Genomic DNA, 14,271 nt, shown 5'->3' with positions numbered 1-14,271 from the left:
TGGAGGTAGGGCAGAGATCTCTTCTCTATACTTGCTTTTGCTGCAAGTGTAATATGGTGTTAATGGTGAACTCAGAAAACTTACATTAAAACCACCTTCTCCTTGGCATGTCATATGATATATATATGGAATCCAAGTCATTTTATATATTTGGTCATTTCCTTGCATTTTAAAATGAGTGCACCCTTACCAGCTATTACATCTAATAGCTGACAGGAAGTCTGTTGGTTCTTCATGGCATACCAGTGTAGTTATAGCATAATAACTGCTGTTGATAATGAAATTCTGTCACTCTGATACCCATATGAGCTTCAGTTCCTTTCTGGATCTGTTCCTTAGTAATTGCTTTAGCCGCTTGACTATTCATGCTTGAGTTGTGGTGTTGTGATCTCAGAGGACCGTGGCCCTAAAGCCATGTTCTTTCTTGGTTGTGTTTCGTTTTGGCCTTGGCAGGACCTGAGAGGAAGAACTGTCACAGGATGGTAAGCTGCACATGAGCACTCACAGGCAAAGGGCGTCAAAGACATGCCACTTGATTATGTGTGGCCAAGAATTTGATACGGCAGAATTAGCTTGAGCGAAGTGAAGTGAAAGGTCAGGACCCCAAACCTTTTCAAGGGCTTCCAAGAGTAAAGAAAAACACTTTCAAACACCTGACAAGGATCTGTGGAGATTCTTGTTGCCTTTGTATTTCTTTGCTCTGGACTTTTGTAACTTGAACTAAATATAAGCCTTAGCAATTAAAATTGCACACCAAGACATGCCTAGAAAACTCTTACCAGCCTTCCCCCTTTTGAATATCTGCAAGTTTTATTTCTGACAAACACTAGATCAGTTAGTTCAATTCAGTTGCTCAGTCATGTCTGACTCTTTGCGACCTCATGAATCGCAGCACACCAGGCCTCCCTGTCCATCACCAACTCCCAGAGTCCACCCAAACCCATGTCCATCAAGTCGGTGATGCCATCCAACCATCTCATCCTCTGTCGTCCCCTTCTCCTTCTGCCTCAATCTTTCCCAGCATCAGGGTCTTTTCAAATGAGTCAGCTCTTCACATCAGGTGGCCAAAGTATTGGAGTTTCAGCTTCAACATCAGTCCTTGCCGTGAACACCCAGGACTGATCTCCTTTAGGATGGTCTGGTTGGATCTCGGAACTATAAGGAAAAGTCCTAAGTCTGTGGGAAAACTGAATTGTAACAATGTTGCTAGTATTCAAAACTTTATTTCATACAAGTGCACTGCTTTTCCACCACATTATGCTGGTCTCATAAACAAATTGCGAAGTGTTTTCTCTATTTTCTGAAAGAGTCTGTGTAAGATTGGTGTTATTTCTTCCTTAAACATTTGGTATTAATTAGTGAAGCCGTCAGAGCTTCCAGTTTTCTTTGTAGGAAGGTTTTTTTGGTTTGTATATATTGTGGTAAAATGTACATAAAATTTACCATTTTAGCTACTTTTAGGTGTACAGCTCAGTGGCATTCAGCTTAGTCACACTGTTGTACAAACATCACAACCAGTCATCTCCAGAACTTTTTCATCTTCGCCCAACTGAAGCTTTATATCCATTAAACACTGAACTCCTCTTCCCAGTGCCTGACAACACCATTCTACTTTATGTCTCTATGAACTTTTGATCATTCTAGGAACTTCATATAAGAGGAATGATAAAACATTTGTCTTTTTGCAGTTGGCTTACTTCACTTGTCATAACGCCTTCAAGACTTATCCATGTTGCAGCATGTTCCAAATTCCCTTCTTTTTAAAGCCTGAGTAATATTCTATTTTATGTATATACCATAAAAGGATGTCCATTCATCTTTGATGGACATTTGGATCATTTCCACCTTTTGTCTATTGTCAATAATGTTGCTATAAACATGGTGTACAGTTATCTCTTTGAGTCCCCACTTTCACTTTGTTTAGGTATATATCCAGAAGTAAAATTGGTAGATTGTATGGTCATTCCATGTTTAATATTTTGAGGAATTGCTGTACTGTTTTTCACAGCAATTATACCATTTTACGTTCCCACCAGCAACTCACAGGGACTCCAGTTTCTCCATATCCTTACCAACACTTGTTAATTTCTGAGCTTTTTAAAATGTGTTTTTGTTTAGTCACTAAGTCAAGTCCTACACTTTTGGAACCCCCTGGACTGTAGCCCGTATACCCATTCTAATGGGTGTGATGTTTGTTTGCTTTTAATTATAAATTTAATTTACTTAATAAATTTAGGGCTATTTTGATTTTTTCTTGTACTGCTGCTAAGTTGCTTCAGTTGTGTCTGACTCTGTGTGACCCCATAGACAGCAGCCCACCAGGCTCCCCTGTCCCTGGGATTCTCAAGGCAAGAACACTGGAGTGGGTTGCCATTTCCTTCTCCAATGCATGAAAGTGAAGTCATGTCCGACTCTCAGCAACCCCATGGACTGCAGCCTACCAGGCTCCTGCATCCATGGGATTTTCCAGGCAAGAGTACTGGAGTGGGGTGCCATTGCCTTCTCCATTTCTTGTACTATGTAAGTTATTATTGGTAAACTATATTTTTCAAGGCATTAATCCCATTTAATAAAGAAAATAAAATTGTTCACCATATCTCTCTGTTACCTTTTTCCAGGTCTATAGGGTCTATGGTGATGTCTCCTCTTTCCTTCCTGTATTAGAAATTTATATTTTCTAAAACACAAATGTTTGGTATCAGTCTTGCCAGAGGTTTATCAGTTTTATTCGTATTTTCAAAGAATCAAATTTTGGCCTTGATCTTCCCTGTTTTGTCCATTTTCTATTTCATTGATTTCTGCTTTTATTTTTGATTATTTTCTTCATTCTACTTACTTTTCATCAGACTTACTGTTTTTCTAGTTTCTTGGAATTGAAGGCAAGATCACTGATTTGAGATCTTTCTTCCTTTCTAATAAAAGCATTTAAAACTATAAATTTTTCTGTAAACATTGCTTTAGATACATCTCACAAAATTTGATATTTTAAGATTTGATTATTATTCAGTTCAATATACTTTCTGATTTCCCTTAAGATTCACTTACTCATGTAAATCTTAGACTCATAGGTTGTATGGAAGTACATTGCTTAACTTCAAAACGTGAGAATTTTTCTAGATATGTTTGGATAAAAAAGCAAGAATCAGTAATCTGTTCCTTCTTTTAAATGTAAACACAGAATATTTTTTAAAAGATATATCCTACACAACACTACACAAGACAGCTGGTGGGGTTATATTAATATTAGACAAAATAGACTTCAAGAAAATGACTGTTACTCGAAATAAAGAAGGGAAGGGAAAGTCGTTCGGTCGTGTCTGACTCTTTGCGACCCCAGGGACTGTAGCCTAGCAGTCATGGGATTTTCCAGGCAAGAGTACTGGAGTGGGTTGGCATTTCCTTCTCCAGGGGATCTTCCCGACCCAGGGATCGAACCTGGGTCTCCCGCATTGTAGGCAGATTCTTTACCCACTGAGCCATCAGGGAAGCCCTCGAAATAAGGAGGGATATTTATTAATGAGTCAGTTCATCAAAAATATTAATGTTTTATATTGCTGTTGTGATCAGAAAGCATAGTTTGTATGATTTTAATACACTGGAATTTATTATGGTCTGCCTTTGCAAATGTTCCATGTTCACTTGAAAGAATGTGTTTTCTGCTGTTATTAGTTGTATTGCTCTTTCTATAAATGTCGTTCAGGTCAAGTTGATAATGTTCAAATCTTCTGTGTCCTTATTGATTTTTTGATAATTTGTTTCTGAGTGCTCTTCTGTTTATTACTGAGAGAGGGCTATTAACCTAACCTAGAGTCTGTCATCAAATTGAAGTATGTCAGAAAGAGGAAAACAAATGTATTTTAACACATATATCTGGAATCTCGAAAAATGTACTTATGAGCCTATTTGCAGGGCAGGAATAGAGACACAGATGTAATTAACGAACTTGTGAACACAGTGGAGGAAGAAGGAGGGTAGGGATGAGAGAGTAGCGTTGGCATGTATGCACTAGCATGTGTAAAGTAGATAGCTAGTGGGAAGCCACTGTGTAGCACGGGGAGCTCAGCTCCCTTCTCTGTGATGACCTAGAGGGGTGGGACGGAGGTAGGTGTGGGAAGGAGGTTCCAGAATACTTGCAGCTGATTCACGTTGTTGTAGAGCAGAAGTTAACACAATATTGTAAAGCAGTTATATTCAAATTTTTAAAAGTCTCAAATATTGCTGTGAAATTAATTTTTCCTTGTAAAATTTCTATTTTTGCTTCATGTATTCTGAAGCTCTGTTATCAGGTACATGCACATTTAGGATTGTTATGTCTTGATGAATTGGCTCATCATTATTAAGTGTACTAATCTTTTTTTAAGTCTACTTTGTTATACCTCCACTGGTATTTTTCATGCAGTGTTTGCATGGTATCTCTTTTTTAATTGTAATTTATTTGTATCTTTAAAGTGCTTCTCTTATAGACAGTACAGGTATGCCCTGCTTTTTGAAAGTTTGCTTTACCTACTTCACTTTGATGAAATACCTATATTGGTACCTGTTTACACTAAATCTGAAGAGGATTTTCACTTTTACAAAAAGAGGTGAAAATTGAAACTAGTTTTCAGTGTTTGTTTTGCAGTGAGCTGTTATAGAGAGGCAGTGCAAACTCTAGCCATTGAGAGTGGCACCTCTGAGCTCCTTCCCTGGGAAATACACTCAGCATCAAGCCACCATAACTTTGAGCACCTTGCTTTACCTTGATTTATTTTGTGCATCTGTTAGCAAGATGTGTGCTAATTGCTTTTTTGCTTTACGCCATTTTGGCTTACAAAAGGCTTCACAGGAATGCTCCACTTTCGGATAGTGGAGGAAACCTGTATATGGTTGAGTCTTGCTTTTTTATACAAGTGAACAACCTTTGTCTTTTAACTGGAATCCATTTACACTTAATATAATTACAAATATGGTTGGATTTAAATATGGCATCTTGCTATTTGTTTTTTTAATCGTTCCATCTTTAGATCTTTAGTTTCTCCTTCTTTTCCTGACTTCTTTTGGGTGATTAGAATATTTTTAGCCGTGCTTCTTTGTGCTACTTCAAATAAAATACCACTTACCCGTATAATTTCATTATGCATGTAATATCTTAGTTAAACTTGTATTCAGTTTAGGGTATGCCAAAAGAGATTTAATAGAGGGTACATAATGAGAGTGGGACTCTCTGGTGGCAGAAACCAAGGTTCTCTACCATAATTCTTTTGGAAACTGACCCTGCCCTTCTTTTCCATCACAAAATGGAACCATGATCCGTCAAGACATAAAGTACAGATTTATTTATCATTGCAGTGACTCTAACTGGAGTATAGCCTGTACACTGTCACGCTCTTCAGTCACTTCCTTCTTCCTCTCTATTAGGGTATAAGGAGCCACCTTGAGAAATATGAAGTAACTTTCTTCCAATTCAATTTGTGTCAGACAAGCATCAATTTTGTGTAATCAAGTAATTTGTGAGCAGCTTGATAGCGCCCTTAGAAGTTTGCAATTTAGTTGAGAAAGCATTTATATAATTTTATTATGTATTTATGTTTATTATATAAATTTACTGTATATTTAGGGCTTCTTCAGTTCAGTTCAGTTCAGTCGCTCAGGGCTTCTTAGGGGGCGCTAGTGGTAAAGAACCCGCCTCCCAGTGCAGGAGAAGGAAGAGACACAGGTTTGATCACTGGGTTGAAAAGATCCCCTGAAGGAGGGTATGGCAACACTCTCCAGTATCCCCGGGAGATAGGAGAATCCCCTGGACAGAGGAACCTGGCGGGCTGTGGCCCATCAAGTCACAAGGAGTCAGACACGACTGAAATGACAGCATGCACGTGCAGGCACTGTATATTTATATGATAAAGAGCAATGCAAGCTTGTTGCAGATAATACATAAATGAAATAGATAGATGTTTGTGTGGTTAATTAGAGAAGCAGCTGCCTAAGCAGCACAAATTGCCACATGTTCAGGCGCTGGCCACATCATGTTTTTTCTTTGGACTAGCAGTCTGCAAGGTACACGCTTCTCTGACATTTTCCTGAATTGCCTAATACCCAATCTGGTTATGGCTTTTTGTCTCCAGCTGTCTATAGAGGTTCCTGGTCATTTATAATGAGAGAAACTCATATCTTTTTGCCCCCCCTCTCTTCCTTTTCTATATATAGTAGATACAGATAAGTATCACATGATTATTTGAAGGATTGAAATTTCATTTTGATTTTGCTTTCCTGGGCAGAAAACATTTACATCATTTTATACTTTTGAACATGAATTGCCTCTTTTTCTAGGTGTAATCCATTTCTACCCTTCAGCATATGGAAGATTTTATGAATAATATTCAGTGCAGAAAGAGAGCTCTAAAAATAATTGTGCTGGTAGGGTTTTGTTAGTCTTCTGTAGAGCAGTGGCAGGAGAAAAGAACAAAGGCACAGCAGAGGAAAGGTAGTGGTAGGCGGGGCATTTGATTTCATTTGCCTCCACCAAAGAGCTTGTATTTAGAGAAGAAAAAACAAATAAGAAACAGAAAATCTGCACTAGCTATTGAATGTTTCATTTCTCATCACTATTAGTCACATTTAAATGGAATCATTGCAGTCTTTTTGGTGTGTATAACTAAGCCTTTTTTTTTCTGGAAAGAATATCTTGAATTTTATGTTTAAAAGCACTGAGATGTTTTTGACATTCTGCAGTTTGTTTTGGAATTCACAGTCTTAAAACCTATTGACTTTCATAAGGTGGTAAAGGGTGTACAATACATGTCATTTTTATGCCTAATAGCACTTTGGATAGTGTCTAATGCATATTATATATACACACCTTTTAGCATCTGTTTCTACCTGACAGCTTACAGCATTAGGCTGAATATTGTAATGAACAACTGAATGAGGGTGAAATGCCAAGCAGTATTACAGTGGATTCTTACTAGACAAAATAAGCTCTCTAGAGCTTATTTTAATAGTTTTCCATAAAGATTTAAGCTGACATATATGCTGGTACATAATTAAAATAACATACTTTTTAAATGTTTAAGTTATTCTCCAGAAATGGAGATAGATTTGGCTAATCAAATGATTATTCTCCTTTTGACCTGGGATTTAAACATGCTTTTTGTACAGGGAAATCTGTTTTGCAGATGGATTGATTATTCTTTAAAAATGTATGTATGTGTTATGATTGTTAGAATTAACTGATGGGATTTTTTTTTTTTTTAAGCGAGTCAAATTTAGCAGTGGGGGGTTGTATACCAATTTTAGTGACACTAACGTTAATAAGTTCTGGTAACCCACTACCATCGGACCAGCCTAACTGATGGGATCTTAACATAGTATTCACTTGTTTATTTTACCAGTATTTATATTATCCAGCTCAACTCAGAGAATGAGATTAATAAGTTTGTTTTCTTATTTTGCTCCTCTACTTGAGTTTTTGGTCTAGTGGTTATCAAACATTTCCCAGAAATACATTTGCATAGAATTCCCAAAGCCAAATAATAACTTTAAAAAACTTTTTAATATACAAAATCCAGATTTTGGGCTTTCATGCTTTGGCCATGTGCTAAGAATTATATAAGCAAATACCAAGCAAAGCGAAGGTCGTCAAGATTGTGAGTGTTGCACACTCCAGATACTCTTTTCCTTTCTCTTGAGTCTAAATACTTCAGGAGAGAAGCTACCGTGACCATCTTTCATTTAAAAGTGGTTAGTTTTCACGTCCTTTCTCAGTTTGTCATTCTTTTATACCAGTTTTTGGCTCTTAGGTAAATAATACATTGTTTAATCCATATTGACTAATTAATTGTTTGAAACTTTCCAGGTACTGATTAGGATGAATGTGATTTGGAGAAATTATATTTCCTGTCCAAGGATAAGAAAAGTACCTCACAGATACCAAAGTGGTTGTCACCCAGTGGCCCCTCTGGGATCAAGGATTTTAACTGATCGAACAAAAATTTTTGAACATAACATGTGGTAAGTTATCTTTTTAGCTGTGATATAATGTATGTACATTAAGTGTGATCAGTGTTATTATTTTCATTTCGTGCCAGAAAAAGATTTTTAAAACTCAACCCTATGTTGCTGAAGTCTAAAAGCCAGGGTAATTCATCCTTACTTGTGTGTTTGCCAAGTCATTTCAGTTGTATCAGACTCTTTGCGACTCTATGGACAGTAGCCTACCAGGCTCCTCTGTCTGTGGGATTTTCCAGGCAAGAATACTCGAGTGGGTTGCCAGGCCCTCCTCCAGGGGTTCTTCCCGACACAGGAATTGAACCTGCATCTCCTGCATTGTCAATTGGGTTCTTTTACCACTAGTGCAAGTAAGGATCTGGATCCTTACTTAAGTGTTGCCAGTTCTGAATTTCTCTGGGCCCTCCCTGCTCATTTATGATCCTGATTTTGCAGCATATCACTGAAGGGGCTTCTTTTCTATGTAGAGCCCTCCACTTGTCTCTTTTACAGCTAAGCACCAGGGAGAACATGCTGATTTGATCTTAATTTGTGCTTTTAGGAAATCCACTCCTCTCTTTGTGATGATAGACTGGTATTTATAGAAAAAATTAATTATTGGGACTACAAAGCAGCAAATTATAAGGGCTCAGTGTATTCTTACAAAGCCTAGTTCCCTATAAGAACAACTCAGCAGTGTAGAATCACTTCTGTTTTGGAATAGTCAGGAAGATTTTTTTTTTTTCCAGTTTTTTTTAGTTTCAGCTTTATTAAGGTATAATTGACATATTAAGGAAGGTTTAATTGGAGAAACTGAGATATTTGTTGTTTCTCCAGTACCCAGTACAGTGCCAGACACATAAATATTTGTGGAATAATGACTTAACATAAAGCTGGAGTAAGGGCATTCCAGGTGGGTGGAAAGCCATACCTACCTAGATGAGGAAGTATAAGGCCTAATTAGGAGAACAGGATAGTTTGCCTAAAGTAAAGGCTTTTTTAGGAGATTGGAAAACGATAAAGTTGGAATGATAATAGACCAGATGTAGGGGTGGGAGGAAGATTGTGTGGTCTTAAATTCACACCTGAAGTGAAAGGTATGACAGAGTCACTGAAGAGAAATGGCATCCATTATACATGGTATATTAAGTATTTGGTTAACAGTATATACTGTTACATATAACAGAGATCAGCAGGTATAACTAGAAGCAGGAAAGGGCCAATGAGAGATTTAAGGAAAGAAAAAGTAGAACTTGGTGCTTTGTAATAAAGGAAAAGGAAACATTTGACTCTGAAGGTTTGATCGCAAATGACTAACAGAAATAGGAAAATCAAGAGGTAGATTGATTTTTGAAAATATATATATATTAGAAGAAAACAAGTGGTCTATTTTCTTTTTTTAAATTGAAGTATAGTTGATGTACAATATTATATAAGTTACAGGTGTAAAATATAGCGATTCACAATTTTTAAAGGTTATCCTCCATTTATAGTTATAAAATATTGGCTGTATTCTGTGTTGTACAATATATCCTTGTAGCTTACTTTGTACATAATAGTTTGTACCTCTTAATCTCCCTCTCCTTCTGTCTCCCCCCTGGTAACCACTCCCCCACTAGAACACTAGTTTATTCTCTATATCAAACATGACACAGCAATTCCATCCACTCCCAGGTATTTACCAGAATAACGGAAAACAAGTCCACGTATGAATACTCAGAACAGATACAGGAATTTGACAAAATAACAGTAAATTGAATTTTATTTTGGAATAAACATGTTGCATTTAGTTTTATATATTTTGAATAGGTTTGGGGAGCCAGACATTCTGAGAAAAATGTCCAGAACACAGATTCCTCTGCTAGGAGGAGAGAGAGGGGTCAGGTCTGAAGAGAAGAGCCTGGGTATAACATCTACAGACAAAATTGTTACCTCAGCCTTGGGTGCAGGACCTCTAGGGCTGGGAAAGTAATTAATGGACTTTCTATATTGAAACAGAATATCAATTTTAAAAAGAAATAGATTGACTTTTTACTAATTAGTCCTGCATTATACAATATGGTGGCTGCTACCCACATGTGGTTGAGCATTTGAAACCCTGAATTGAGATGTGCTGTAACATTTTGAAGACTGAATACAAATAAATTGTGAAATATGTCATTAGTAATTTTTGTACTTAATTAAATGTTAAAATGATATTTTGGATATATTGAGCTAAACTATATTATTTATGTTAATTTTATTTCTTTTCACTTTTTTAATATGGCTGCTAGAAAATTTTAAATTATGTATTTGGCTGACAGTATACTTTCTTGTTGCTGAGTTTAAACCATTTTGACTGTCATCACCAATTTGGACAGTTATAATAGGCTATGAGATAATTGTCAAGCAGTTAAACCTCCAGAGGAACTTCTGGTCCTAGGCAAGCTCTTTGTTTGCCAGATGTTTTTGGTTGTTTGTATTTGTTTGTGTTTGTCAGTAGACTCTAGCTATTTAGTTGTCTACGTCTCATTTTCTGTTTGCTACCATCAGCTCTTTTGCCCAAGATTCCTGCCTGCCCACTTAAGTTCTGTTTTGTCATAGGCTCTCAGGGAGCAAAGGTCATCTGGTTCAGTGCCTCTCAAACACTATGGGCTAGCTTAGGGCAACTGCACAAGAACCCCTTGGGAGTTATTTCACTAGGTCTGCGGGTATGGCCCCCAAATTTGTAATTTGAAAAAGCTCTTTTAGTCATTCTTTTGAACTACCAGGTTTAGGAATCCTTGATCCAGTCCAGTGGTTTTCAGATATTTCTTTAGCAGCAGAATTTTTTTTCCAAGTGAAATCTTAATGTAAAATCCCAGTATTTAAAAAGTAAAAAACAAACCTCTTCTGAGTGAAGTGGGCATAGAGGCTTGGGACATCAACAGTTCCATCTCCTCTTTGCTCTCCTACCTCTCCCTCACTCTAGCAGCCTAGAGAAAGTTTGAAAAACCTTGACCTGGTCTCTACAGCCATCCTCCTCCATAGCATACCCCTAAAAGAGGTTATCCTGCCTGTGCCAGGATACCTCTAGTGAACTCTCTCCAAAGACAGATATGTACTGTAATAAAAATAATAATAATAATTTCCTCCAAGGGAAGAGGGAAATACTTGCTTCACAACATCTCCCCACATGTCCCCGAGCCCCCCACCTTTTTTTGCTTGAAGAGAAGATACGTAAATTAAACTGAAACCAGAAGACTGGTTTACTTTCTCCTTATTTCAAGTACAAAGTTGTCTAAAAGTTCTCACTTCCTTCCTTATTTCCTGCTTTATATTTAAGAATAATGTTTCCTCATGCTGAATTTTTATTTTTTTAAGATTTTTTAAGAATGTATTTGTTTGGCTGTGCCAGGTCTTAGTTGCAGCATGTGGGATATAGTTCCCCAACCAGGGATTGAACCCAGGCCCCTCTATACTGGGAGCTTGGAGTTTTAGCCACTGGACTACCAGGGAAGTCCTTTTAAGATTTTTCTTAAAAAATACATGTCAATTTTCTCTCAGAGATATTGCTCAGAATTGTGTACAGTTTATTTTTTCCTCTAGCTTCTGATTTAGTTAATAAGAACTATTTACTCTATATATGAACCTCTTTTAAAAATTTTTTTGAGACAAAATGAAAATAACCCTTTTTCTTCAGTTTCTATATCCTGAGTAATATTTGCCCTCCAGATTCTATAATTTGTATAACTAGTATTTACATCTGCCTATAGGTTCTTAATTATTAATAGTTTAGTCAAGTGCATTTCACATAACACAAAGTTAACCATTTTAAAGGGAACAGTTCAGTGGCATAAATTACATTTACGATTTTGTGCAACCAGCATCTCTATCTAGTTCCAAACATTTCCATCACTGTAAAGTAAAATTTCTTATTCATTAAGCAGCTTATACTTATGCTACAGTTCCCAGCCCCTGGCAACCACCAATCTGTGTTTTGTCTCTACGGAATTACCTCTTCTGGATATTTTGTATAAATGAGATCATACAACAAATGGTCTTTTGGGTCCAGCTTCTTTCCCTTAGCATAAAGTCTTGGAGGTTCATCCATATTGTAGCATGTATTAGTACCTCATTCCTTTTTATGACAGAATAATATTCTACATACACCACAATTGGTTTAGCCATTCATTTACTGATGGGCATTTAAGTTGTTTCTACCTTTTGGCTTTTGTGAATAGAGCTGCTGTGAACATGTGTATACATGTACTTGTTTGAGTCTTTGTTTTCAAGTCTTAGAGATAAATACCTAGGAATGGAATTGTGGGGTCATGTGGTAAGTCTGTGTTTAAATTTTGAGGAACGGCCAAACTTTTCCACAGTGACTAAACCATTTTATATTCTGCTTATAGTCTTTTAATTATATTTATTACATTTATCCATTTGGGAGCCGCTGACATAAAACTATATTCAGATTGCTCGTGAGGCTTGGCTCAGACATCTGTCTATATTGAGCAACTTATAGTTACTTGGAAAAATCATTTCTTATTCCATGCTATTCCTGGTTTAAGGGTATAAGAACTTTTCAGGGGGTCCCTAAAATTTATAAGGAAGCAGTAAGCACTTGTATTGTCACATAACTAAGTCAGCTAGGCCAGCAGCTTTGAAGATTTTGGGCGTGATCCAGTGTAAGGAGAACAGTTTACATCATGGGCCAGTACATGTGCATATAACACATGCACATACGTGAAACAGGAACAGAAGTTTCCTTTACAATTTTACCATGTACTAATAGTTTCCATTTATTCTCTTCTACTCCATTTCTGTTTATTTCTCTTTTTAAGTGTAGGTAGATTAAATTGGTTTCATGACTGACTACAAGTGTCATGACCTTTAGTTTAAAACACTGAACTAAATAATTCTCTATAGGTCCAAGGTAGGATCTATATCCTGTAACATGAATTTCTATTTTAAAACTCATTTAAATAATTGACTGTTTCTGGAATCCCTGTAGAGTTTAGATATCAAAAATTCTTATTATATAGTCTGAATTTTCCTTATACAGTAATTTATCATGAGAGGCAATCTAGATGCTAAAAGAGACAGTCTGCATGTCTAACTTTAGGAAGTTACTCAATCTGTGCCTCAGTTTCCTCATCTCTAAAATGGGATAATAATAGTAATATTTACCTCACAGAGTCATTGTGAGGATTGAATCTAGTATGTAGTTGTATAACAAGTAAGCAGCACATAAAAATTAGCTATATTATTGTTATTACTGTTTCCTAACATTCACTTTAGTTACTTATACATTTGTTTCATCTTCATTATTAGATTATATGGCTCTTCAGAGAAGATCTTAGCTTCTATCTGTCCCATTGGGATGTTCTCTATATTATAGGTGCTTAATAAGTATATTTGAATAAGTGAATCAATGTAGAGAAATAGGAGATCCAGTTCATGTCTACTTGAAGTTTACAGCTAGTCTGAGAGTTAATTTTGTAGCTAAACATGGGCTTTAGAATAAAAAAAAAATCTCAATTTAAGTCCTGAATCTACCCCTTTCCAGCTATTGGAATTTGAGCAAGTTTTTTTTCATGAAGTGTTGTGAGTGTTAAAGGAAATAAGTATATAAAACACTTAGTAAGAGTAAGTGCTCACTAAAAGGCATCCTTCTTGATATGATTATAAGACTTGAGATATATACCAATGAATACATAAACAGTATAGAGGACTATGCAGGGTCATATAGTGAAGACAGTAAAGATCATACGGATAGTCTTAAGAACTGGAAGAGATTTTTGAGATGGGGATATACAGAAGTCAATAAGACTTGGTAGAGTAGGTAGGATTTCCCCTGGGCACTAAAGGAGGAAGATTTAAACAGTGAAAATCCTTTTGTTCTAGACATTAGCACGAGCAAAGATCTGTCTTGTACACAAAGTATTTTTCAAAGCAAAAAATAGACCAGCCCACTTGGAAGAGAGGTTTCACATTTTGAAATTGGGTAAATGGTGTGACAAAAGAAGTATTTTATGAGACTAAATCAAGGTCTGTTGTTCAGGACACTTAGAGTTACTGTTATAAAACATGAAGTGGTATCTCTCTTCCCCACTTTTCTAATATTCACATGTTCCCATCACTGGGCTAGATTCTAAGGAGCACTCAGGAGAGGAGAAGGAGATGATCATTGCTCTAAAGGAGCTCTAGTCTGTTTCATGAATAAGCCTGAGTCCTCCAGGAGAGGAAATCGGTTGAATTTGAAAACCAAAGTATTTATCCTCCAACAAAATGAATAAGAAATAGTGAAAACAAGCAAAAACTATACCAACAGCAACTGTAAGAGTT

At 36.5% G+C, this 14,271-nt stretch overlaps 1 protein-coding gene across 4 annotated transcripts in view; it reads left to right on the top strand.

Annotated features, from left to right (window-relative positions):
* Nucleotides 1-14,271, top strand: part of METTL8 (methyltransferase like 8) — an 85,906-nt gene that overhangs the window by 29,503 nt on the left and 42,132 nt on the right. For all 4 annotated transcript variants that reach the window (XR_005719104.1, XM_040229327.1, XM_040229328.1 and 1 more), the window contains one exon: nt 7,832-7,986. Coding sequence is in view for 3 of the 4 variants with exons in the window: in XM_040229327.1 (XP_040085261.1) it covers nt 7,844-7,986 (143 nt within the window). In the remaining variant the exon portion in view is untranslated. The remainder of the gene's footprint in view (nt 1-7,831; nt 7,987-14,271) is intronic.

The sequence above is a fragment of the Oryx dammah genome, unplaced genomic scaffold (genome assembly GCF_014754425.2).
Source record: "Oryx dammah isolate SB20612 unplaced genomic scaffold, SCBI_Odam_1.1 HiC_scaffold_27, whole genome shotgun sequence".
In the NCBI taxonomy this organism is placed as follows: Eukaryota; Metazoa; Chordata; class Mammalia; order Artiodactyla; family Bovidae; genus Oryx; species Oryx dammah.
Note: the sequence above shows the minus strand (reverse complement) of the source record. Positions and strands in the feature narration are given on the sequence as shown.